General features: G+C 43.2%; 1 protein-coding gene across 10 annotated transcripts in view; it reads right to left on the bottom strand.

The window, feature by feature from the left end:
• Positions 1 to 25,084, bottom strand: part of UBR4 (ubiquitin protein ligase E3 component n-recognin 4) — a 50,725-nt gene that overhangs the window by 2,230 nt on the left and 23,411 nt on the right. For 2 of the 10 annotated variants that reach the window (XM_072426559.1, XM_072426560.1), the window contains exons 48-105: positions 24,212 to 24,428; positions 23,978 to 24,010; positions 23,366 to 23,429; positions 22,574 to 22,708; positions 22,195 to 22,369; positions 21,965 to 22,105; positions 21,766 to 21,887; positions 20,946 to 21,057; positions 20,479 to 20,550; positions 20,194 to 20,333; positions 19,921 to 20,098; positions 19,375 to 19,479; positions 19,003 to 19,140; positions 17,877 to 18,045; positions 17,254 to 17,350; positions 17,058 to 17,165; positions 16,864 to 16,980; positions 16,411 to 16,620; positions 16,131 to 16,280; positions 15,562 to 15,789; positions 15,405 to 15,483; positions 15,026 to 15,235; positions 14,771 to 14,939; positions 14,467 to 14,611; positions 14,303 to 14,388; positions 14,109 to 14,196; positions 13,254 to 13,447; positions 12,722 to 12,961; positions 12,511 to 12,649; positions 12,058 to 12,183; positions 11,850 to 11,978; positions 11,416 to 11,759; positions 11,235 to 11,325; positions 10,543 to 10,627; positions 10,291 to 10,418; positions 9,973 to 10,102; positions 9,399 to 9,556; positions 9,171 to 9,280; positions 8,725 to 8,866; positions 8,252 to 8,333; positions 7,890 to 8,063; positions 7,679 to 7,800; positions 7,369 to 7,566; positions 7,127 to 7,207; positions 6,935 to 7,022; positions 6,368 to 6,495; positions 6,150 to 6,257; positions 5,949 to 6,068; positions 5,245 to 5,435; positions 4,972 to 5,145; positions 4,214 to 4,313; positions 3,524 to 3,742; positions 3,285 to 3,398; positions 2,437 to 2,579; positions 2,107 to 2,232; positions 1,827 to 2,021; positions 1,361 to 1,585; positions 135 to 225 (exon numbers count right to left, since the gene is read on the bottom strand). In XM_072426559.1, coding sequence (XP_072282660.1) covers positions 135 to 225; positions 1,361 to 1,585; positions 1,827 to 2,021; positions 2,107 to 2,232; positions 2,437 to 2,579; positions 3,285 to 3,398; positions 3,524 to 3,742; positions 4,214 to 4,313; positions 4,972 to 5,145; positions 5,245 to 5,435; positions 5,949 to 6,068; positions 6,150 to 6,257; positions 6,368 to 6,495; positions 6,935 to 7,022; positions 7,127 to 7,207; positions 7,369 to 7,566; positions 7,679 to 7,800; positions 7,890 to 8,063; positions 8,252 to 8,333; positions 8,725 to 8,866; positions 9,171 to 9,280; positions 9,399 to 9,556; positions 9,973 to 10,102; positions 10,291 to 10,418; positions 10,543 to 10,627; positions 11,235 to 11,325; positions 11,416 to 11,759; positions 11,850 to 11,978; positions 12,058 to 12,183; positions 12,511 to 12,649; positions 12,722 to 12,961; positions 13,254 to 13,447; positions 14,109 to 14,196; positions 14,303 to 14,388; positions 14,467 to 14,611; positions 14,771 to 14,939; positions 15,026 to 15,235; positions 15,405 to 15,483; positions 15,562 to 15,789; positions 16,131 to 16,280; positions 16,411 to 16,620; positions 16,864 to 16,980; positions 17,058 to 17,165; positions 17,254 to 17,350; positions 17,877 to 18,045; positions 19,003 to 19,140; positions 19,375 to 19,479; positions 19,921 to 20,098; positions 20,194 to 20,333; positions 20,479 to 20,550; positions 20,946 to 21,057; positions 21,766 to 21,887; positions 21,965 to 22,105; positions 22,195 to 22,369; positions 22,574 to 22,708; positions 23,366 to 23,429; positions 23,978 to 24,010; positions 24,212 to 24,428 — 8,183 coding nt within the window. The remainder of the gene's footprint in view (positions 1 to 134; positions 226 to 1,360; positions 1,586 to 1,826; positions 2,022 to 2,106; positions 2,233 to 2,436; positions 2,580 to 3,284; positions 3,399 to 3,523; positions 3,743 to 4,213; positions 4,314 to 4,971; positions 5,146 to 5,244; positions 5,436 to 5,948; positions 6,069 to 6,149; positions 6,258 to 6,367; positions 6,496 to 6,934; positions 7,023 to 7,126; positions 7,208 to 7,368; positions 7,567 to 7,678; positions 7,801 to 7,889; positions 8,064 to 8,251; positions 8,334 to 8,724; positions 8,867 to 9,170; positions 9,281 to 9,398; positions 9,557 to 9,972; positions 10,103 to 10,290; positions 10,419 to 10,542; positions 10,628 to 11,234; positions 11,326 to 11,415; positions 11,760 to 11,849; positions 11,979 to 12,057; positions 12,184 to 12,510; positions 12,650 to 12,721; positions 12,962 to 13,253; positions 13,448 to 14,108; positions 14,197 to 14,302; positions 14,389 to 14,466; positions 14,612 to 14,770; positions 14,940 to 15,025; positions 15,236 to 15,404; positions 15,484 to 15,561; positions 15,790 to 16,130; positions 16,281 to 16,410; positions 16,621 to 16,863; positions 16,981 to 17,057; positions 17,166 to 17,253; positions 17,351 to 17,876; positions 18,046 to 19,002; positions 19,141 to 19,374; positions 19,480 to 19,920; positions 20,099 to 20,193; positions 20,334 to 20,478; positions 20,551 to 20,945; positions 21,058 to 21,765; positions 21,888 to 21,964; positions 22,106 to 22,194; positions 22,370 to 22,573; positions 22,709 to 23,365; positions 23,430 to 23,977; positions 24,011 to 24,211; positions 24,429 to 25,084) is intronic. The other 8 variants (XM_072426563.1, XM_072426561.1, XM_072426564.1 and 5 more) reach the window with 8 other exon arrangements.

The raw sequence follows: 25,084 nt of genomic DNA, 5'->3' as shown, positions 1-25,084 counted from the left end.
TGCTCAGCCAGGATGTGATGGGGATCCCGGAGAGGGTTTACAGATGTGAGATTGCCACCAAAATTCTGTTTGTAACTAACAGGATCAGATAAACCTGTAGCACTGAAGAATAGGAAACTGAATGGAATACTTACCTTGAACATGTTATAAATGAGGTCGACCAAAGCCCAGAACAAGAGGCTGGAACGGTAGACTGAGTAATCCTTCGCCCCTTTATCAGACAACCTGCAGGGAGAAAAATTTGGGTGAGAAATTTGTGGATGTGAATATATTCTGTAATTGCTCAGCTAATAAAGTATTTTTGTGATATGCATCCCCCCAGCGTATGATATGTGTAGTTCCCGTGTGATTCAGCCCTCTGTTCCACCTGTTCTAATGCAATCTAGGCTTTCTATATTAGCACCTCTCGAATTCTGGGACGCTGCTTTAATTAATGCATGAAAGTATTTTCAAAACATTTTGCATAATTTAAAGTTCCCAAAAAAACTTTAATCGACACAGAGAAAGTAATTAAGATCATTCATCATCGTCGGTGGAGGAAAACAATGCAAGGAGTGATCGAGCGGCTGCTTTCATTATACAGCACACCTACAAGAACAGACAGACTCGCCCTGTGCTGGAATGTCAGCCAGGGCCCTACAGATGGGAAGACTGCAGGACAGGAAGAACCACATGCTTTCCTAATGATTTATTTTATGGTTCTGAGGACAATTTACTAAAAAACAGGGCAATACACAAGCCCTCGAGGAGATGCCGCGAGGACCTTTTGAGGTCACCGCCAGTCTGAGCATCCGGCCTATGTGAAGGCCAAGCACACGATCCTTCAGCAGATGTCAACTCTGCAGATTTAGGTCTGCGCACAGTAATGTCTGTCATAAACCAGCTTCAAATGTGACCTTTTCTGTAACAAGAGCTGAATTCTAAAAATGACAAAACTTCCTCCGCAAGAGAATGAACGTGACAGCCAGGTATGGAAAGGGCAGCAACAGTACCCCATGTAACTCCTAAGACACCTTATTACCGTTAAACCCCAACAGAGAAACAGACTAAAAATCTTTATTTGAGCAGGGAAGGGTCACAACTTTTTATTGTCACCCATGCTTTCCTGGTTAGATGACAAACACATTCCTTATTTCTTGTACAGGTGTTGCAGGGACAGGGAGAAATGGAAATGCCCTAACAGTGGGGTCATAGGCAGACATTAAAACCTTTTCCTAATGCTATCCAAAACTAGAACAAAAAATGTTGCTTTGATTTAGGCTTTAGATGTGAGGGAATTTCACTTTATGGGGGCTGTAACCCCTTTCAGACTATGATGCAAATCTGTAATATATTCATGAAACTGATCCTCGTCTGGTACCTGTTTGCGCCACTTGGTGACACAGCCCTCGCGTGACTGACTACCAGCAGCCGTCGCAGCACCTCGATGCGGATGGTCTTCCACTTCTCTGTCGGAAGGAGATGTAACGCCAGCACAGTGAAGTAATGGGGACCGTCCACCTCAAAGGCACTCTCCACCCATTTCTCTTTAGGCTGTTCTAAGAAACTCTGGACATTCTTCTCTTCCCTGGATATGGCCCGGGTTCTGCAAGAACAGAAATTCAAACATTTAAAGCAGATATTTCTACAGCAGCCTATTGTTTCCTTTCCATTCAACATCATGAGCTCCAACTGGATTGTTGAAGCTTACAAAGAGCTGAAGACTTTCTAATTGCCTCTCAGACTGGCCGGTCACCAGACCCATGTAAAATAGGCAAATTATTCCCATGATTCCCTTATAAAAAAAATCAGTTCCCTTTCCCATTGTTAGAGTGTGGAATACATACGTGTTGAGGACATATAGCACGGTGTGGATGATGTATGGGATGAGGTGTATGTTGCTTTCTCGCCCTCCTCCTCCAGTGTCTGCACTGAATGATTGCTCCATAGCAAAGCGCAGGAACAGCAGCTTAAGGTCATGGATGTTGAGTTGGTAGGTAGGTTCTCGTTGGCCAGTACATTCCTGTAGGTAGGTGTTGTGTCTATGGAGAAGATGCAGATACATTGGCATACAAATACACTATGATGAATACATGAGAATGGTGCAAAAACAAATACTCAGCCTACCTGGCCAAACAGGTGGCAAATGCAGACTCTGGTACATGCGGTCCCCACACGGGCAGCAGACCGTTACATTTAGTGTTGGCGTTCTGTAAAGCTGCGCTCTCCCATTCCTCTCGCCCCCGGGCTAACCTGTGTGTGAGCAGAATATGAATTACAATCACTGAAGTATATCAAACAGTGAAACAGTCACATGGGTCTTACAGCTAATATTTATCAATGTGTTAAAATGTGACACTGGTAATAAAACATCACATAACTGAACTGTACACATGGGGAAGGTGTGTTGTAGTCCACTTTCCTCTCTTATGCATGGTTAAGAGTTAATTTGATCACCTGACAGCAGCAAGATGGCAGTCATAGTGTACGATGTTGAAATGGGAGACGGTGCTGTAACCCTGCTGTTTGCGTGGTTTGTTCTCCGCCTCTTCCAGGGAGACCCGCTTTGTGAAAGTGTAGATGCCGAGCACTTTGGTGGGCTGGAAATAAAGATAAAAAGGTTCGCACAATGAAATAACTTGTCGGATAGATCTGACACTTTCATTACTTCCACAAAAACCTGTCTGAACCCGTGTATGGCAAAGAACAGACATATGTCAGGACAAGGACAGGGGATAGAAAACAAAGTGCTTTTCAGAGCTCAGACTCATAAAACTTGTGTCAGCTCATCCACGGGGGGGGGAGAAATCCAAAGCATGAGGTAATCTCAGACGCTGATTATTACACGTGTCGTCTGTCAGGTGTAGGAGAAAACAGCGGAGCAATACAGAAGCTACTCCAATAACATAATTAAAGCCAAACTTTGGGCTAATTTCTTTTTAATTGAGCTCCTGGCTTGTGTGAAGAAAAAACAAGCTCAGGCTACTTCCCAGACAGTATGCACTTTTACAAACAAGAGGTTTTCAGTCTTTTGAATGACAGCCAGAATCACTATTGTGAGAGCAGGGCTTCATAAGCTCCACAAGTGAGGGGCTGTCACTACAACAACCTGCATGCACAATGGTGTAGGATCTGTCATGGACGTCATAACCTCTGCAATGAGGATCACACAATTCAGAGTAAGGGTAGGACAATCCTGCAGCATCATGTGACCTGTTTGAACAGACTCTAAGCAAAGGGAAAAATAGAGCTTGACCTGTGCTGTGGATGTGTATTTGTTCCCTCCTCATATCATCACCCTGTACCTGGAACTTGTAGCCTTCTCTACAGATACAACAGGTCAGTCCTGGTTCCTCAATCAGCTCCTCCATCTGCTTCAGAAGAGTTGTCTTTGTGACCACCTGACCCTTCTCATTAGTCTGGAAGACACAATGATACATATTATGTTGGAAAAGGCTCACCTAGAAGCCTAAACAGAACACTAGACAAATGCTTATACATCTACATTTAGTGTGTTCCAATAAAACTATTCCCATGCACTCACCGTCATTCCCAGAGTACCCAGGGCCTTCTGCCTCATCGCCATGGCCATGCGTTTCTTCTCAGCTCTAGTCTCTTTCCGTGCGGCGTCTATTTTCTTATTGACCTCGGGATGTTCTCGGAGTGCCTCCAGCAAGTTCTCAGCTAGGGTCCCGATCCCCTCATCGCTGGACACTTGTTCTAACTTGTGGAGGTTGGAAATAGAATCTGTGCCAATAAGAGCCTGCAGAGCAACACAAACACAGAGATCAGGGTACACCTGTGACAGGTAAAGCACGTCAAGTCCTTGTTTTCTGCAGAATATTCCATCTTGCTGACCTAAAATTATTGAGTCTCCCGAACAGTACCAGATGTGCATTTAAAATCTGAGAAGAATTCTGGCTTTAAGAAACCTAATGCTATCCAAGCTGCAGGTGTCATGACTATCTCTTCTCCAAGGCTAGCACAGGAAGATGCATAGGAATACAGAGAAGTAAAGACAATGTGCAAAGAATGATGGGAATGCGATAGTAAGGATTACAGACTAACTTTTTGCATATGACCTCTGCAGAACACAAGACTTAAGTTTAAATGGCCATCCCTGTAACAGAGGTTTTTTCCTCTGTTGGCAGAGATTGGATGAACAGATACCGGTAGTAAGTTCAAGCTGGTAGAAACAAGAAGAGTCTCATCTTTATGCAGTTAGTAAGCTCACCTGTGTAGGGGGGTGCTGGGTTGCCAGCCCTCGGAGCAGTCGCAGAATAAAGGGAAGCGCTGGACGAGACAAGAATTTCTTCCAGATATCGGCATCAAGACTGCAGTGAAAAGCAACTCGTGAACAGACTGCATGAACTGAATACTGCTACATATTCAGCTGGAAAACAGGCTTACAACAATCGATTTGGTATACAGAAATAAAAGGCAGGCAAGTATGCCCACAATAAATTTACATCCTCTCTGACTCCCACCAACCTTGCATGTGCATTGCCACCCACTGCCAGACATGGCTGTCATTGACAACTCAATGCTAATGATTGGGAACCGGAGGCCAGCATGCCTCTGTAAGAGTGTAATTACAGTTCTAGTAATACTAAAATACCATTACATGTAATTCATATATGCACATGGACATTATAATTCATTTAATTGATGCATAGGGATGCTGCTGTAGACTGAGTATCCAGAATTTAATGACTGTGAGCAACGAAGGTGTTACATTACAACTAATTCTGCCAGGTGTTTATAAACCTTCATTACTCCATGGGAAAGATTAATCCTCACTTATGTTCCAATGATATTATTAGAGACACCAGCACTGTGCAATGCAAAATAGCCCAACAGGTGACCCACAGCACTGCCATACAGGACACAGGCACCTATACAAGCAATACGTTAAACATGGTAAAGCTCCACTTTAGCGTTTGCATTATTTAGAATCTCTGTGCCGCGATATATAAGAAGCTGCCAACTTACTTCTTGGCACTGGGGATATGCTTCTTCATGTAGTCCAGTGCATTCTGTGTGATGCCCTTCTGCAGGATAAGATCTTTCAACTGATGCCCATTGCTGTTGTTCTTGATGCCAGCTGCGATCTTACAGAAACAGTCCAGGAAGACTTTGTCATCTGCGCAGTGCTCGTCATCATACCTAGGATAGACAAGATGAGCATTGCATACCCATAACATTCTGCAATGTAGCCTAACAATAATAAAAGTCTCCAGAATTTTATCTAGTAGTGACACCTACTTCTCAAAGGTGCAGTACGGCTTGAATCTATCCACCAGGATCTGCATTTTCTCCGTCTCACCGAAGGACAAATAGGGGATGATCCTCAGGAGACCCTGCAGCACACTGGGGTTAGAGCGGACGAAGGTGCTGTTAATCTGATCCAGCAGCATCACTAGCTGATCCTTGTCTCCGGTCAGCAATAAGTTCCCCTAAACAAGACAAAAGAAGTGAATGGGGCTAAATATCATCTTCATAAAGCACAATATAAAGCAAGCAAAAGATATTCTCATGGGTTGAATGTATTCAATGTGGATTGGAAAGGGCGACATCACCACCTAGTGGCTACTACAGATTTTACACAATCTGATCAAGATGCAACAAATGATAACTGAATGACCAGATCAATATAAATGTAGCCACTATAAGACTTTTCACACCTATTTATCTGAATTATACATATTCTGGATGCCCAGAGCTAAACCTTCTTGATTATACAAGGGTACACATTGGGAACTCTTACACCCAGGAAAAACAAGATCAATCTATGTACTTTATGTAAAGGGAAAGTCTGGTGTTTCCTAATGACCAAATACCCATGAGTAGCAAGTGGTTCTTGCATTAAAAATCCAGGGAATTGTTTACGGGTTATATTTAGATAGCAGGGAACGATAAGGTGGGTTCTGTACGATGAAAACGCTGGAATTGAAAGTTTATGGTCTCACCTTGTCTTCACTCAGCGGTTCAGCATTGGACTCATCCAGTATAATTTCCATTATACTCAAGACCTGTTCAGCCACGGCAGCTCCTCCGCTGTCTTTGCTCTCCTGCTCTGCCACCAGGGCCTGGGGAGGAGAAGAAAGTTTCAGCCAATATCACCACGAATAACAGATCAATAAATATCATATAAAGGTGGTGAATCTTACCAGATTGAGTGTTCCCAGCATGACATTTAAGGTGTTCATCTCCAGCTTCACCAGCTGCTGCCGATTCACTTTCACCTTCACACAGTAACTGAAGAGTTTGAGAAGAACCTAGAAAACACATAAAAGTTCCTAATATCAAGACAGACCATGAGAAGGACCCTATGGGGCATTTATGGTCTCAAACATGCAGTGGTCCTAATATGGTAAATTGCACTCACTGTCAGAAGGTGACGACCCTGTTTAAAGTCCTTAATGCCAGCTAAGCGGTTCAGCATGCATTCCAGTCCTCCGCACTGTGCCATCACTCCAGCCATTTTGTATACTTCCTCTTCATCCTCCTCCTCATCTAACGGAGAAATAAAAAAATCACAGATACTGCATCAAAACAAAGCAGAAGAAATAATAAAAACCAAGACTTAACTGCAGAAGATTTCCACCTTTTTGCTACTGCAGGTGACCCCTACACATCCCCATTCACCAGGTACCAGCAGAAGACATTTTCCATAGGATTTCTGAGCAAGTGTTGGTTTGTAAATGGATCAAAGTGATGCCATGGCCGATTGGCAGCCTCATGTAAAAGCAGCCCCAAACACCGGAAGGCCTCAGTGAAGCAGCAGGTATTTTGTATCTGAAGGAAACCCTGTTCTGCTACTAAAGGTATTTAGTTGAGAGTTCTGGGAGCAATTCCTGATAGGTAAATATATGCTATTTTTTAAAAGTATAATTGGTACAGTTCAAGTGAATAAAAGGGTATTGAATACAATAGTTCCTTTGTACTATGTTACCTGTGGTGGAATCCAGACTCTCTATGAACTCTTCAGTGGCATCACCAAGAAGCCCTCTCATTCTGTAGATTATTCTCATGGGTTCCCCCTAACAAAACACATCAGGTCAGAGGAAGACCGAATCATATACATAGATCACAATTTTTCCATTTGTACTGGAAACAAAAGTACATTTAGGATAATGATTTGTACCTCGTTAGTGGGGCACCAGACCTTCTTATACACCTCAGCCACAGGCAGATCCAGACTGATAATCTTGTTATTCACCAGCAACTGAAATGAGGAATTAGAAGGGAAATATTCTCACCTTTGTATAACAAAGTATTTGTAAAATAATTCTAATATAATTTACCATTGTATTATATATTATATTTAGCCGTATGCTAAAACATAGCAGATCATAGGATATGACTCCGCTGAGATGCTGCACTTACCTCCATCCCACTGTCATCCTCCAGTAAGGCTACAAGGTCGCAGTCTTGGCAGATCTTATTCTTGATGTCCCTCATTAGAGGTCCGATGCCTGGCTCATTGCTGCTGTACGGATTCCCTGGCATTCTGCCCTGTAGGAAGTCTTCCTGCTGAGGATCTTTCTCCAATGTCACAAAGAACTCAGTCACTTCATTCTCCTCCTAAGGCAGGAATATATCATATGGTAACATTACCCACTGCTGCATGACCTGCAAGTCCTAGACGCCTTCGTCCAGTCTGATTGATATACAGCAAGGCAGAACAGACACTCACCGGGTAAATGATGCTGCACAGTCTTTCAAATATAAAAACGGGAGTCCTGTAATCATCCAGGCTGTATCGTTTGGCTGTCTCGATACAAACAGCCATGAAAGCCTTTGTTTCAGATTCGGTGCCTGCAGAGTACAAAGAGCCCATGATTAATCACACTGCAATTATATACATATACAAAGAACGACAGGACAAAATGAGGGTCAGTTCTCACCTGTCGTCATATCTTCCAGCATTTCCAGCAGCATGTCCTGAGTCTCATCAATCAGTTTGGTCCTCTGCACCACGAGTTTCCGGAGGCACAGGTAGCCATTTAGTACTGTGCCCACCAGGCGGCTCTTGAAGTGACGCTTAATAGACTCGACCTCCACAAATGAGGATAAGAGGCCTACAAATAGTGGAGAATATAACACAACTCAGCAATGAGCACCAATAATGTGGCTCACACCGACACCTTTGGTAAGGTTATAGGGGTCTGGTGCATCTGAATGTCACAGTAAAAGGTTTCAATGGGGGATCTATAAATATAAAGGTGGACTAACTGGCCCTACTATACCAGAAGTCTACATGTCCTACCTGTCAGGCTTTTCAAAGCATAGCCCTGCTGCAAGTCTGTACTAAGAGTCGCCTCTTCCAGCGCCAACAGTCGGGCAATTTCCTGCAAGCAAACAAAGCTCATCAATATTATCTGTATACAGACTCTGTAAAGGAAAGTAATGGCATCACTTACCAGGCGATGCAACGTTCAATCTATCATATACAATAACATTTATACAGTAACTAAAACCTGAATGCCAATAAGAAAATAAAAAAGACATTATTTATATAATCAACCAAGCTTTTCTCGGCAGAGGAAAGACAGGTCCCCTTTCCTGCCAGATGCCCCCCCCCCCACAATCTCAAGACTGGATAGGCAATATTACAAATCCTTTACCATATAAAACTTCTCGGATATATGTATTTTATCTTAACTGTTAATAGTTTGCTTTTTTTTTTTGAACGAGTAACCTCTGAACGAGTTACTTCTAAATTACCGAGTTGTTATTTACCTTGGTGATGAGATTTCCGACATAAGGCAGGACGCCACGTGCAGCGAGATAAACCTTCCAATGAGCTGGCTTGATGAGTTTCTGATACAAGGCCAGATATTCTGCGGCACATTCACCAGCTACGCTCAGCTCGTCCAAATAACTGCATGACAGAAAAGAAACACATGGCAATGCTTGTTTATACAGCTCCCCACAATGTAAACACATTATAAATATTGAAGGCAATTTGGGGGAAAATTAATTTTTCATAATGTCACAAATAAAATATATTGCTGGTAGCAACCAGTTATTTCCCTTAGAACCTAGCTGGTCTCAACAGACAAATATTTGTATATAGAAAATGAATCTTATTGGCTCTAAAGATAGAATTATCCCTCCCCCCCGCATCATCAATTGAGCAATTTGCCTTTTGTATTGCAGGAAGTGACAAGCAGAGTCATACAGACCTGGTAAGGAGATCCAGAACTTGCTGTCTGCGGCTTGGGAATGTGGCAAGAGCCTCAACAATGGTGCAAGCGGCCTGTCTCGCTGCCTGGGTGGCTGGTGTGAACAATACCTGCACAGTGGGAATAACAAGGTGAATCAGTGAACATGACCACAGACATCCAAGCAGAGAATAAAAGTTGTCACCAGTAAGATGAAGTAATAGCAGGCTGGTAAAAGAGGACACTCACCTGTCTCAGCCAGTTGTTATGTCCAAGTTTAAGATCCAGAGGAGTCAGCCTCTTCCCCCTCCTGCTCAGGAATTGCTTCCACTTCCAGGAGTATTTCTCCTGCAGATAGAGCTGCCTCAGCTCTGCTTTGCTCAGAGTTTTTCCACTGTTGTCAACTCCTTTTGAAAGAGATTTCAGAAGTTAGGGGGCTATCGCAAAAAAATGCCTAATACAGAGATTCATTTCCAAAGGATTTCCAATTCTGTGCTGTCAGTCTCATGGCTGACATATTTTCAACACTGAACAGAACAAGTGGGTGACACACATACTTTTGGAATAAGCAATAACCTCTCTGGCTCAGAATCTCTGGCATCCGGAGTGATATTTCTCCTGATTGGACAATGAATCAACATTTGTGCAGAGAGCTGACCCATAAAGCAATAATGGTAAGGTAGCACAAAATTTCTGATTTGCTGTGTAGACAGACACAAAGCATTTTACCTTTCTGCAGGACTTGTTTTAGGTTACTGCACTGTTAACGTACACATGTGCAGACCTGGCACAAATCAGCAGGGAACAACAAAACAAGCAATACCTCTGGCAGGCAGACACTTCTTCCAGGCTTCATATGATGCTTTGGGATCTCTCTTGAGCCACAACTGTGCCTGGGCATGGATCTCATTACTGTACGGCTTCACTGTGGTCAGAGATTCAATGGGTACATCCTGCAATGACAGATAGGATGGGAGGAAAAGGGGGCACACAAATTAGGAATTAAAGACATGTGAGATCTGCAAACAACGTCACGGTGTTTGTGAGAGGAAGTGAGAATATTTGCATGTTAGATAAGAGAAACATGAAGGTGTGCATGATTTAAGGTCAAGAGGAAATGTGACGGAATACACAATTTTACCTTATTTTTCTTGCTTGTAGGAGTTGGTGGTTTAATAAGCTTTTGCAGAATCCTCAGACACATTAAAGTGATATTCTCCACCACAACTGGAGTCTTAATGTTCACAGCCATGAGGAAGAGACTAAGAGCTATAGTAGAGAAAGAAGGTTCAATTACCTTTGTATAGCAGAAATCATACCAATATCACACCAAATTGTACATGTCCCAGCACACAGGTTTCCTGCTAATCTGTGCACAAGGATGTATACTTACCACAGCGAAGGCGAAGCTCCCAGCAACTGTCTTCCTTAGAGATGGAATCTGTGAGAAGCAACATCTCGTACTGCAGACTGCTGGCCTGAAATATATGGCAAGTGTAAGCATGCATGGAAACAAACCAAGGTAATCGTCATGATGATAACGACATTAGCTGAGCTTTATATGACCATTCCTAACCTCATAGGACATAGGCTACTTACAGACGTAAGACTTTTGTCATTGGAAAGGATCCTAACGAGCAAGCAGCATCCCCGCTGCGCTCTCTCCCTCACTTGCATTGCGGTCATTCATGGACCCTCAAGGACGGGCCCATAAAGAACGTCAGTCACTGTACACACGTCAGATTCTCGTGCCATACCAGCCCTGAGGCGATGATCGGATGAGAATCATCTGACGTGTGTACATAGCCCAAGATATTGGCCACGGACTAAAATAATTGTTCATTGATTTAATATATTAAAAAAAGTTTTCTGAACAAAACCAGTCAAAATGTCATTGCCAAAAATATAAATATGAGGTTGTACAGAATTGTGCTGCTTTGAGAAGTGCAATCAAAAGCAAAAAAAATTTCGAACATAGTTCTTTGATTTATAAGGTATTAGTTTGCAATCCTCTTCAAATTAAAAGCGCAGGATTATACACCAAGTCATACGGATGCTGGAATAAAAAGCAGGGTCTGTTCTTACCAGGTCGGGATTTGCCCAGTGTCCCTTGAGTGCCGTTGACACCTTCCCAATGATCAAGTCGTTCATCTGCTGAGTGGCCTCTGGATTGTCTCTGTAAGGTGAAGCAGAAGAGTAAAACAAAAAAATTCAAAATTCTCATTACATTATCAGATCTAGAGACCTGAGAAGTAGGTGATCATACCTAGTAAGTAGGCACATGACCTGCCGCACTTCATCCCGCATGGCTGCTGGGCCACGGCGCAAATTGTAGTCAAACAGCTCCCGGATGAGCCCCTGGGATACCAGGATGTGGCGTATGGTGCTGTTGGTGGCTAGCGCACGGAGCAGGGTGATGCAGTGCTCTGTCACAGCTGAGGCACAGCCATAACATTTTGTGGAGGAGGTGTGACCACAACCAAGAACAGATAAGGACCTGTACTGACTGGCAGTGAATGTGGGCTGCACAGAGGTGCGCGAGGACCTAGTGGCGGCTTCTCTCTGCTGCAAATCATACTCTAATAGCTCCTTCCGAGAGGCAAAGACTTTCTGAGAAGAAAAATAAAAGCAAATGATTGAGATTGAGTTTTGTGAACACTTCTACTTTTCAATTAGTTGGTGGAGTGTCTTGCCTTTTACCTGTATGATCTTTGAAAGCTCATCAAACGAGTTCTTGCAGTCCCCACAATACTCCTGCGCTAGCTGCAATATATAGCGATTCACACTGGCAGATGTGGAGCTTATCCCTCCAGCATTGGCTGAATCATCCTGCAAGAGGCAATGAATTTAAGACAAATCCACTGGAAAGGCATCAGAGTGTCATGCACTAATTCGGACAGGAACCTACCTGGGGCTTCTCTGGAGCGGCTTCATTGACTTTACACAGAAGATTCTCTAGCTGCGGTCGGTGGCCCATTAGCTGGTGATAAACACGATCAGCTTTGTCCAGTAAAGTGTTAATATTTGTCACAGCCTACAAAAACAAAAGGAAAAAAAGTTCAAAATTAATTATTTTAAAGATCAAAAATAAATGGGGGGGGGGGGGAAGTTGATAAAGCTGAACAATGAGCACATATACAATCAGCTCTGTGTTCATAAGTACAGTATTACATCCCAAGTCAGGTGTGCTGCAATATGTCCTCCTGATGAGGAACATACAGCTAACAGGGGAAAGCAAAATAGGCCGAGGGATGACCTTCAGTCTGACTATTCACTCAGCAGGCTGGGAGTGAGGTGGATATTATTTTCTTTCTACATTCTTTACCAGAAATAAAAGTGGGTAGGCAAGCCAGCCACTAACCTTCTTACGATCCTCTTCATTTTCAATGGGGTCTACAGCACAGCAGGGCCGGGCATACAACATGAAGTCGAAGCGGGCATACTTGCAGAAGCCACAGGCGTTGCACAGAAATGGATCTTTTTCATCGTAGTTAATGGATCTAAAAAGAAACAAGACTGTAAACAGTGTATCTGTCTTTTCTACAATTATGTGTTACAGACAAAGCACTGACCTGCACTTGTGACACTGATACACATTCTCTCCACAGTTTCCACAGACGCCAGGATTGGCTGGCACTGAAGCGCTACAGCGTGGGCACTGCAGGGTCTCTGAAGAAGCCTGGTAGTTCTCATAGAAATCTGCAAACTCGATCATCAAGTTGGAGGCAACGATGGGGAGTGGAAGGTCAATCTTTACCTCTGTCTGTCCAGGAGTTAGTTGAACCTTTTTAGCTTTGTGCCAGCGAGCAGGTCTGCAGGGTAAAGAAGATAGATGTGATCTAAAATATCTTTTCTGCATACAGGTGGAAGGCTCCAGATCAATTCCAGAAGCCTCAATCACCCTCACTAGAGGTCTACACGCTACTCTTCACTCCAGAAGGCCCTGCTCTAACCACTACACTTCTGTCCACTTCACTTCAGTACATTACAACAAATATGATCATTGAAACAACTGCCAACCTGCTTGGAAGGTTTACAATCCAAACTGCCATTTTATACCATAGCACAATCCCCTCCTATGACAAATACTTTTAGAGATCTCACTTGTTCTTGAGCTCCACGATGGCTTGAACAGTGCGGTTGTTATAGTACAAGTTGATAGTTCGGACCATCTTGGTACGTTTTAAGTCTCCAACCTTCACAGTCACCTTGCTGATTGTGTGGCTGCCAATGAGTTTGACCACTTGTTGTGTGGTGGTGTAGCGGGTGTCCACTTTAATGGATGACAGCTTAATGTTCTGTTCAGATAAAAGAAAGAAGTTTACTCAAACACTTTCTGCAGGCTTGTGAGAGCTCTGCACACTACAAACAAATAGGTCAACTTTAGAGAGATGACAGGATATATCATGTACCACAGCTTCATAGACACATCGAGATTCTACCAAACCCATTGGAAGGTATCCTCTACCGTCTGTCTATATGAAGAGTAATAATAGCTGGACTGGTCCTTGTAACCATAAGCTACGCATTTAAAGCTGAACTAAAAACCACAGATACAGTTAGTGCTCAATTAATCTTTGCAAGTTGTTTTCAAATGCAAGAAGTACAAAAATTTGAATAGGTTTTAATCCATTGCCATCCCTGTATTTTAGCACTCATCAAGATAGGGTGGCAACAGGACTAATCTGACAAAGAACCAAGAGGAGAAAGCGGAGGGCTGCTTTTGGGAAGGACATGTAAGAGGTGTCCTCAACCCGACAGATCTATGTAAATCCTACACTGCATGGACAACATTACAAGTTGTTCAGCAGAAAACACAGCCTCCATATGTTTTTTACCCGTGTATGGTTTGGCTGGAGCGCAGTTTAACTAAACATGATTATCTGTTTATTAGCAACATTTAACAGATAAAACTTACATATGATTGGAGGCGGGACTTTTTAACAGTATTATACTTACACAGAATGGAACCTCAGGATTGTTGCAAACAAGACATGGGTCACTTTCCAAGTAATATCCATCAAACTCCACCAAACCAGAAAGGGTGCTGAAGAATAAAAAGGGACCAATTATTAACAAATAAACATAAAGGTGTAAAGTTATCAGAACTCCCCCCATGTATGTTCAAAGACTAAGAGCTGAGCATTGCTTACTTGTAGATATTGGAGTTGGGGTGGTTAGTCAGAATGTGGTTTTGGGTTCGGAGAATCTCAACAGCCTTTTGAGAGTATTCCTTAAACTGAATAATAAGAGAAATTGTCTTAGTTTGTAAGTTCATAACAGATACTCACAAATGACCAATAATATTTCTCCTTACCTTCTTCTCTGTTTGAGGGGTCTTCAGTGAGAAATATCCCAGGAGATCAACAAACTGGGCGGCTTTGCGTCCATAGGCTGGGAGTTCAGGCCAAATGGACCACATCAGGTCCAGGAGAAGCTCCTGTTGGGCTTTGTTTGAATTTCTGGGAAAACAAAGTACAGCAAAAAAGTTACCTAAATTTTATATCAATTGGAAGAAGGAGCAGGAATGCCATGTCTTTGTACATCTATTCAAATGACTACACATACCACAGATCCGACCATTCATATTTCTGAATTGAACCAAAATAAATCATACTAACCTATAGATATGGAGGGCTAAGCAGTGAGCCTGCCAACGTACAGATGAAGCGTTTGACTCGAGCAGGAAGCAGCGGAGGAACTGGATCAATGTCTCTTTATCAGCAAATTTATTTAGTTGGTTCACAAGAGCGGTGCACAGCTGCTCCTCCTGGCTGTTGGAGCCCTCGCCTGCAAGACATAAAACAGTTTCCTGAAACCTGCTCAAGTGTAGGAGATGCTCAATTCCAGTAGCCATGAACCTCCTTGAGATTTACCTTCCTTCTCTTTCTCCTTTTCCTCTTTTTTACTCTTCTTGGTTGAGGATTTGGACTGGGATCCAGGCTGGCCAGAGGATGGCGCTCCAGAGGATGAAGCTGCAGAGAGGACTTTACTACCACATAAGGCGCAGGACAGGAGCTGCAGCAGCACTGGGGATACACCTTCATCCACCAAGAAGCTGACTTGGAGCAGGAAGTATAGTACAGCTGATGGGAAAATAACCAAGAACATTAACTCATACAGTGTGCAATCTAAAGCACTTGCAGCAAGCCAAGACAGGGTACGTGCATGCTGCCAAGGATAACTACAAATAGTGTAAATAAGCCCTTAATGTTGATGAGTTGAATCCCTTCCAAAATACCCAGCTAAACTTACAGTCATCTTTAATGCAAAACTTCTGCCAGTTAACAGTCCTCTGGGAAGCTATTTCTGCACAGGCTTTAAGGTGTTCCATCTAAAACAAAGAATTATGTTAATACACCAAATTCTGCACCAAATGACATTCTGTAACCAATTTCTGGTCACCTCTTACCAAGTTAATTAGCGTGTCATACTGCAGTGCAGATCCAGAGCTTGCTGTCACCACCCCGGCTCGTAGGAAGATGCCATGTTCCTCCAACAACTTTTTGATGCCACGGACATGAGAATCCAGCGTGTGGAGATCTCGCAGCTGGCGATATTTCTCTTTAGAGCCGCAAATAAACAAGAGGAGCTTGCGAACTTGGCGACGAACAAATGGAGTTTGCTGTATCATTAGATACTGTAGAAAGAAGAGTAAAGTATTGTAAGTACACATTGGTAAATGTACTTCCCACTGTCCTACCCCCAGCACTTACTACCCACTCATACCCTCAGCATCTCTTGCTTGTTATACCCACCACAGATCTGTAGATTAAAAACTTTACTTTCTTCTTTCACTACAAAATGTTTCTGCTACTTCTGCGTATTAACACTCAGCCCTGAGTCAGCCCTGTATGCAATACCACACTATCATCCATGTATGCAATATCACAGACACTTTCCTATAAGAAAAAAAACCCCAACGGCTAAACTTTTTTTTTTTTAGTTTTTATATAGTACTTGTGCTTTTTCTTTACAAACCTCAGACAGAAAGTAGAACCAGGAATGGTCAAAGACAGGTGGCGGGATTCTGGAGTTTGTGTCTGCAATCTTCTTTATCTGGTAGGGTAGTCGAAGAACCATCTCCGTCAGTAGTTGGGTGTAGGCCTGGAAAACATCTGCCGCGTGACCCTAGACCAGGAAAAAGTAAATATCTGCGTATTTAATTTGGCTATAAATAAACCAAAGCAAAATTTGATTGTTAACAAAGATGACACGGATCTTGATGGTAATGAGGGGTCTCCAAAATCACCTTACGCACCTTGACATACTGTCGGAGGAAGAAGGGACTCATGTCGGGTGGAGATGCAGTGGTGTGAGGTTTCAGGAGTTGGCTGGAGGCCACGGGTTCCTCGTCACTCTGTTGGCTCTTCCAGTAATCCAGTAGAGACTTAAGAACATGGAGGCAGTAATCCACCGCTCCAGAGCTCAGCAACGCTGTGGCAGTGGCACTAGATATCAGAGAGGAGGACTGTGGATACAAAACAGAGGGAACACGATGTAATCATTTGTATAAACACCTACCAGCTTGAATTTTTCATCTCTACTCACTTTCCAGAGTAGATTTATCCTATTATTTGCAGTTCTCAAAATGCAAAACTACATTCCAGACACCCAGCAGTCAAAAAGGAATATAGAATTTACAGGATGAATCTTTCAGCTAGGTGTGCAGCACCCTAACACACTCCAATAGCATTACCTGCCCCTCGCTCACCTCACAGATGGAAGACTTGGAGCCCGATTTAGTTCTTGACATGAAGACGCTGAGAAGCCTCATAACCACCAAATGAACTTCATTCAGAGGGGTTCGCTCATTCTTCCTGGATACATCCTAAATTACAGAATGAAATGTGACTGCACTGTTCATTGAAATGTAGAATTTGAGTTAAGCATTTGCCGCTTTGTTACCTTTTTGTCCAATCCAAGCTCAGCGATGAGTTGAGACAGGAGATTATCCAGCGCGCCTTTATCCTTCTCATCTTCCCCATCCAGATCAGCAGTCAACATCAGCACCACCTGAGGAAGCATTGTAGAGTTTTCTTAGTCACATTTAAGTGCACCCTGGATAAACAGAACTTCTAACATGGCAATGAGCCCTCCTTACCTGCATGTATGGGATGGCACGGACACCACCTACAGTTCGCAGGTTGGGCATGGACTGAAGGAGACGCTCCAGGAGCATTAGCCGGACCATGTGTAGTCTAAAAGTGGGACATAACAGCCAAGTATAATTCAAAGGCAAATGGCACAATACCCAGATAAATGCATATACAGGGTACAGGTATTTGAATTTCTAAATATTCAGTTATGAGTGTTACACAATGGTAACTGGCTAAAGCAGGCAACCCGAATTACAGATCTTGCAAACCCCTCAGTGATTTGAGAAGTAGCATGTGATTAGGAGGATCTGTCACTCTGTACATTCCTATGTCCCTGGTAAGCACAACTGGCTCCTTATGCTGCTTATTCTTCTCCATATCTGAGCTCTGCTACACAGAAACTGATAAAGATTAAAGTTCAGGTATTTGCAATGATTGCATTTAGAAACATATACAAAATGATGCATTAATGCATGCTGAGCTTCACTCATTTGTTGCTCTTATACCTGCCTAGTTTAACGGCTGTCTACAACCTTCCTCCTTCAGGAGTAACAATTATTTTGGCTGCAGTTGAGTGGAGCTGCCTCTGAAATCCTCAATAAAGTGACAGGGTGAAAAAGGTACAAACCTGTTGCTGGTGTGAACATCACCTTCATTTTCTCCCTCTCCTTCTGAACCTTCACCTTCATGCTGTCCAGTTGTAGTGCTGATTGCTCCGGTGCTGGAACTGATGCTGCCGGGCCCAGTTGGATGACCTTCTACTGTGGCGTCCCCATAGGCGCTGCTCCGGCCCGAGACTAAAAAGATATGTAAAGCTTAGAACAGTTCTGGTAGTTTTGGTATAAGGACGCCTCTCCCCAGTATTAAACATGTAAAGCCACAGTGAACAAGAAGACAACAGACTATAGTAATAGTTTTCTACAACAACCAACCTCAGACTGGTCTAGGATTGCAAACCCAGATAGCCAATATAGCTGCCATATATCATGGCAGTCTTATCTTCCAAGACTTATATGCTGCACAATGTTTCAGTATAAAAAAAAAAACAAAAAGTGCACCTTTTATTTATTTTGCCTACTGGTCATTCATGGGGAGTATACTTCCATAGGAACGTGTCTCAAAGCTAAAGATATTTGGGAAACAGCCGTATAGGAAGGTTTTGAATGAAAACTGCCATGGCACTAAAGACTTTCCATACAGGATGCAAACATCAGAGGGGAAAGAGCCAAGCAAATCTGGGGAGGGAAGAGTAGTTTGGGACAGGGAAAGTTGGGAAAGAATATAGGTGCACTTTGTTATAATGTGTACATATTTTTCTAAATTTTACTAACATTGGTGTTAAAACTTCACAGCACCGAAAGCTTGCTTGTTCCAGTTCAGTGACCGAGTATTAAAGCCGATATATCAACATGAGTCCCAAACAGGTAGCATTCTCAGATGGAGAGGTCACCAATGTTTAAGCTTTAAGCCAACTGATTTTGGCAATCCCCCGATACACCTTGGTACAGAGTTAGAGAAATCCCTCTTCTGTTTTATGAACCTTTGACATTCTACCTCTCAAGACCCAAAAGATCCTACTTTCTATTCAGTGGATATAGCCAATCAAGTGTGGAGCATATCCTGCTTCATGCTAATCCCAATACAGATCTAATACCCAGTGGCTCAAAGATCAATGTTAGAGAAAAGAGTGAGAAATAGTTCAAATGTGATTATGTTCTTACTTAGCTCTCTAAGCCCTAACATGACAGACGTACCACTATGCTCACCAGCTACCGAGTCCACGGCACTGCCTCCGCTCTCCGAACCCACGCTGCCTCCGTGATCTGCTGGGGAGGTGCGAAGAGTAGAACCATCGGTTGCAGCCGTACTTCCTTCATCGTCTGACGCTGGAGCTATAAGCATGAGGAGAGCTGTTACAGGTAAAAACACAGTCTCTGACTACTGAGCCAGCAGATCACACCCCGCCCCACCTCCCCCAGCAAAGCAGATGTGTTAAAGCAAAGTGCAGCGCAGTCCCCAGCCGAAAGCTTCTGGCCCTGACGTATCAGAACACACAGCGAACGCTTCTCATTACTCATGCTGTTAGATTACAGAAGCGCAAAGGATCATGGGGGTCCCTCAGTTACCTGATGCCGTAGTGTCAGACAAGGTTCCAGCATCTAAGGACGAAGAGCTGGGGGCCTGCCCGGACAGTCCCAAACTCTGGAGCCCCAGAGCACTGCTGCTGCTCCCTACGAGACAATTGTTGTGTTATCTGCTGTGAACTGAGCCATACTAAATCAAGCATGAGAACTTTCTAGATGTATTTAGGAAGTCTTGTCCTGGTCTTCAATAAACTGATACCGGCTGAAGAAATGTTTCAACAAGTCTGAAAATTTTGCAGTGTTAAAGGGTTTATTATACCTCTTGAAGGACCTGTTGGGAGATTTGGGCTCTTACCATGACCCAATGCATCACTGTCCCCAATCTTCCAAATGGGGAGATACTGGGAAAAGTGCCAAGTCTACTTTAGGCTGAAAAAGTAGACCCAGCTCCTATTGTTGTCTAAGGGACCTGGAGCTGGAAGTGGACCTGGTGCTCCACCCAGTAACACGCCATTTGGAAGACTGGAGCTGGGAATGCAGAAAGATGAATTCGTTTGCACTTTGCAAGTAAGAGAATGGATAACCTACCTTGCTGGTCTTGTTGTAGACTTAGAGCAATTGCCAATTCCACCATAGTCTCATCATCGGCATCAGGTGGGATATCCAGCATCGGGGGAAAGCCTTCTGCACCCGCTAACAGGGCTTCCAGTGGAGATGGGTTTCCGTTATTCACGCTGTCTGCACTCTCCAGGACCATTGATTCCGACTGGTGGGACAACATAGCAAACAAGGTTATATCTTCATGGTGGCATTATTGTTACCATGCTAATAAATGGTTAACAATGCTTAGCCAATACACACAATTCTCACCACCATCTCAAAATCTCCATGGTCGACCTCGTTTTGCTCTTGGCTTGGCTGTCGCACGTGTTCTCCGCTCTGTATCACCGATGTCTGGATTTTATCCTCTGCTTCATCATCGTCATCATCATCCTTGTCACCTGAAGGAGAGAAGGGCAATCAAAAACTGCATTTCTCCAGCACCCGACTAACCAATCTGGCTGCCTGCATGTCACATCACTAGGACCACCACAATAAAAAGGAGACCCTTTCTAGTCAAGGGTAAGAGAAACCCCAAGTGCTCACGGTTAAAGAGATCCTTGTATGGCGGAGGCATCCTAATTACAGCCACCCCAGAAGGAAACCAAGCTTTCCAACCTAGAGAGAATTAAAATGATGATATATTGGGGTCTAGGTGGACACTGTCATTTTAAGGTAGACAGGAGGATGTAGGGACTTCAGCTAGTACAACATGGCTGCCCAGACAAAACTAACAGGGACAACAAGCAATGACAGATACAGAAATGTACATAAACGTTGTTGGATGTGGAGCACAAATTTCTAGAAAGACAGAAAAATAAACTTAACTACTTAGTGACTGGCACCCATTCTTTTAGGATTAGACAGAACAATTTGTACCCAGTTTCACAAAAGGCCTAAATGCACATCAATCACCCATATGTGAGGTCTTATATTATGATGGTAAAAGAAAGGCTACTGAACACAAGGATGGAAACACTCAATGATTACAAGAATTTTGAGTGTTTGCTTACCCATGGGGGTGTTGCTGCGTGGTGAGGAAGGTAGAGTCACATGACGGCGTTTATTGCGAGGACGAAGGACACGGATTAGAGCTTGCTTGCATGAGAAGCTCACCGCGGGATCCTAAGAATTAAACAGTGAAAACTAATAAAGGTACATAAATGAACGAGCAGTTTTAACTGACAAAGTATTTTTAGGTATGTAAATTAAGTGCTATTATTTCTAGTGCTTGGTCACACAGCACAGCTCTGCTCGGCATAATAAAAGACTAGATTCTTTGGTACAGGTAAGTAACATTTAGAGGTCATCATCCCTGCCTAAGGGTTGACCGCAGACTGATGAGCTTATCTGTTGCTCTGCTCACAACAGAATATCTTGCTAACAATGCAGCACAGCTCATTCACTCCTTCTCCCCATCACCTTTGTAAGCCAGGCAACCCTCATCTGTCAGACTCTCTGGATGCAAGTTTCATTATAACCAGGCGCCTTATGTCCCTGCCTTTCGTACGAAGATTCTTCATCAAGAGGTTTCAATATTAAAAGGTGGCTTTTGTACATAGCCAAAAAAAAAAAATGAATTTTGAGCTTCTCGACTAACAGAAATCCGCCTGCTTCAGGTTGCCATTTTGAGGGTTCGTTACCCATGATGTTTGATGCATAAAGCTGTAAGATTCTATAGCGAAAGATGTTCTGAGATAGTTTACAATGATTGCATCATGTAGAAAGTCTATGTAATATACACTTCTTACATCATAGAACTGGAAACACAAATCAAACAAATGAATCTGCAGTATTTAAGCAAACCCGCAGAACATGGTGTCCTGTACCTACCGGGCACAGCAACATCTGCATGTAGATCTTTGATGCCAGGTTAATGCAGTCCAGCTCACAAGTACAGTATCCATGAATGATATCTATCAGCGCATTGACTGTGGCTTCAACATGGGTAAGACCTGGAGGAGATGAAACACACATCAATAGCTAGCCACAGAAAGAATGTGGATACTAAGGGAAACGTACGAGAACCTACCTGGTAGGCACGCGGGGGCCAGGAAAGCATTTTTGGGTTTAGATGCATGTAGCTTCCAGAACTGATTAACCAGCTGATTGATGAAAGTGTAACTTTCATCCTCTGTGACCTTCGGCAGTTCTTTTACTTCTTCGCCGCTCTCTACAGATAAAGTAGGAATGGGATCACCTTAAAATTCACAGATTTTCTAAGACAGATAAAATAAGGGGTGGAGGTGCAGGGAAACTCACCTATTTCCCCTGCAGGGAGCTTGGATTCTGTATAGTGGACAAGGTTGTTGGGACGCATGATGGCAATGGAACGAGCAGTAATTACCAGTCTTTGAAACACCTCTGGATCGAGGTCCTTGCCGTCTCGGCTGCAGGTGGTCAAGCTCTGAACGGCATTGCTAAGCAAGGCCTGATCCTAAGAAGTAAAAAACATGCTGGTAAGATAGAAAAAGATAAGAACTTGTGTTGGGTGTATTTTCTTTTGGGGCCCTACTATAGGTGTCAGACAGAACCAAACGAGAGGAAACCCTGTAGTACAAACTTACAACCTTTCCACTACTGTTTACTAGAAGTTGGGCTTTAACAGGGTGGAAGCCTTTTGGGGTGAAATGCCTGATACCTTGTGGTTATGGTAGGCAGAACGGCTGGTATGCAGGCTGGCCAGGAGACTCTTTGTCTGTAGCTGGACACTTGATGGAGTTGGCATGGACAGCAGGACTGTGGCCAATTCCAAAGCCGATGCTTTGTTCTTTTCCTGAAGTGTTGGAAGAGAAACGATCAATACCTTTAAATCACAAATACATTCCTGGCAACATAAATACAGCAACAACACATAAAATGTATACTTTAACACTCATTGAATTCTAGACCGTCCGTACATCTAGGCAACATCCCCTTAGGCACCATCCCCTATTAATTGGAAATAGAGGAAAGTCCAGCAGGCAGCTTATCTTCAAGTCTCTGAAGGGCATTTACTTTGACAGGGTAACAAGTAGAGGGGACTGAGCTGTGGAGCTATGAAGCATCTTTAGACTGGCTAGTCAATGTGAGACAGCTGGAGTCTTCAATGTGTCAGGCAATGCATGTATACATAATCATGGACAGGAGTACAGGGAATGACAAATTCACATCAGTCCCAGACCAGCATTCCAAGGACTGACGCAGGTTCTGACCCAGGATGATACCTAAAAACCAAATATGGTGTTTGCATGCTAGGATAAAAGATAAATGAAGGCATTATCAGGTGGCGTACAAGGATTTAATAAATATGGGGTTACACATTACTTACCATGTACACCTAATATGGGACAATATAATTAATATAAATATAATTGATTGCTTTGCTTTAACAAAACCCACATTTTCAGATATTGTTTTACTTGCTTTGATACAGAGAGAAGTGAGTACTTACCTTTTCGGGCACCGGTCCAAAAGCAAAACAACTCTCCAGAGCTTCTAGGGAACTACCGACCAGTCTGTGTAGGAACAAAGTATAGAATGTGGGTCGCTCAAAACAAGCCAATCCTAAATCTGTATTTGCTGAAGCAACCTTAACATAATTAACTGGGAGAACACTAATTCTAGACTCTCTCTGCCAAAGATCACAGAGGTGAAAGGTTAATGCATAAAACAGTGCCTGGGTGTAAGCCAAGCTGCTCAAAGCTGCAGTTTCGTGCCTTATCTTTGCATGTTGGCAGCACACTCGAAGGAAAAGGATTTACATTGTTGCTGTGCATTACAAACCCCAATGGATGCTGGGAACCAGCTCTTTTTTGGCAAGCTGCATCAAATATTGTAGAAAAGCTAAACTGTTTATAACATCACACTCATGCCCCAAGCTGAGAAATTGTTTACCGTACAAGCTGGCTATCTATAAGGGTCCACTATGCCGTACCAGAATAGACTAAGCTACCCAGACACCGCCATGCACTTAGGGCCAAGAACGTAAAACAAGCGAAGAAGGGACACCAGCAGAGGATGGGGAGCGCACACTCATTCGTGCAGAGGAAGAAGACTTACTAACCGGTCCAAGATCGTTAAGGTTTCTGGGTCAGAACTTTTGGGGAGCAAAAAAAAAACAAAACAAAAAAAAACAAAAAAAACAAAAAGAACATGTGAAGCCGAGAGTGCTAATGGGGCTCAGAATTGAGGTGAACCCCAAAAGGAGACAAGACATAATATTGACTAAGCCATAACTAACTCTTTAATCTTCTTCACCCTCCTGAGCTTCTGTTGTAGGGCCACCCCTTGTGCTTACCTTTCTATGACGGTTCCGTTATTTGAAGGCGGTGTTGCAGCCTCTCCATCACTTGCACCGTTGCCTTGGTTGAGATTTGATGGGCAGACACTGCTCACGGATGCAGAGGGGAATTCCTCCGGTGGCTCATCTGGCCAGCCAAATTGCTCCTTCGTTTTACCATATATTTTAATAGCATCTATCATGGTGACGCCAGCTGGGTCCACCGATGCACCAACTAGAAATGACAGAGAAGAAGCTTTGGTTTAAGAAGTTGGTCCAGGGATATCTAGTTCCAGGCAGCAAGCAAAGAAATTTCAAGCATTTAAAGGATACCATGTAATGCACACCAATATCAATTTTTCAATAAACGGATTCATGCAAGCAAAGAACCCTTATTTGACCTGATCAATGTCAAAGTCCCTGTACAGCACTGAGGAAAGGAGTAAGATAACAAGAAGTTAAAAAGTTGAGCTGTAATGCATGGAACATGTCAATAGGAAGACTTGGTAGATTCACAGATGATCTCATGGGTGTGCAGCTTCTCCTTTTACTAGCCAGTCACAGGGTGAGGGTGTAAAGTAGATTCAAGATTGCAACAGAAAACGATCAGATCTCCTCCCCTTCCAGGCAAGTGCCGAGACACATGAAAAACCCAGGACTGGATGGGCAGAAATAACAATCCTTATATGCTTTTCAACTATGTATATTGTTTCTCTAAAGTTCACCAACTTTGTAGTTATATTCTTACTCCTCTTGCTGCATCCCTACTCAGTAAGAGATTGTTGAAATGCTCACATGGTTACATAGTAAGTCAGGGTGAAAAAAAAAAAAAAAGACATAAGTCCATCAAGTTCAACCACCAAGGAAATAAACATATCCTAGATATAAAAC

Source organism: Pyxicephalus adspersus, chromosome 11 (genome assembly GCF_032062135.1).
Source record: "Pyxicephalus adspersus chromosome 11, UCB_Pads_2.0, whole genome shotgun sequence".
NCBI classification, from domain to species: Eukaryota; Metazoa; Chordata; class Amphibia; order Anura; family Pyxicephalidae; genus Pyxicephalus; species Pyxicephalus adspersus.
Note: the sequence above shows the minus strand (reverse complement) of the source record. Positions and strands in the feature narration are given on the sequence as shown.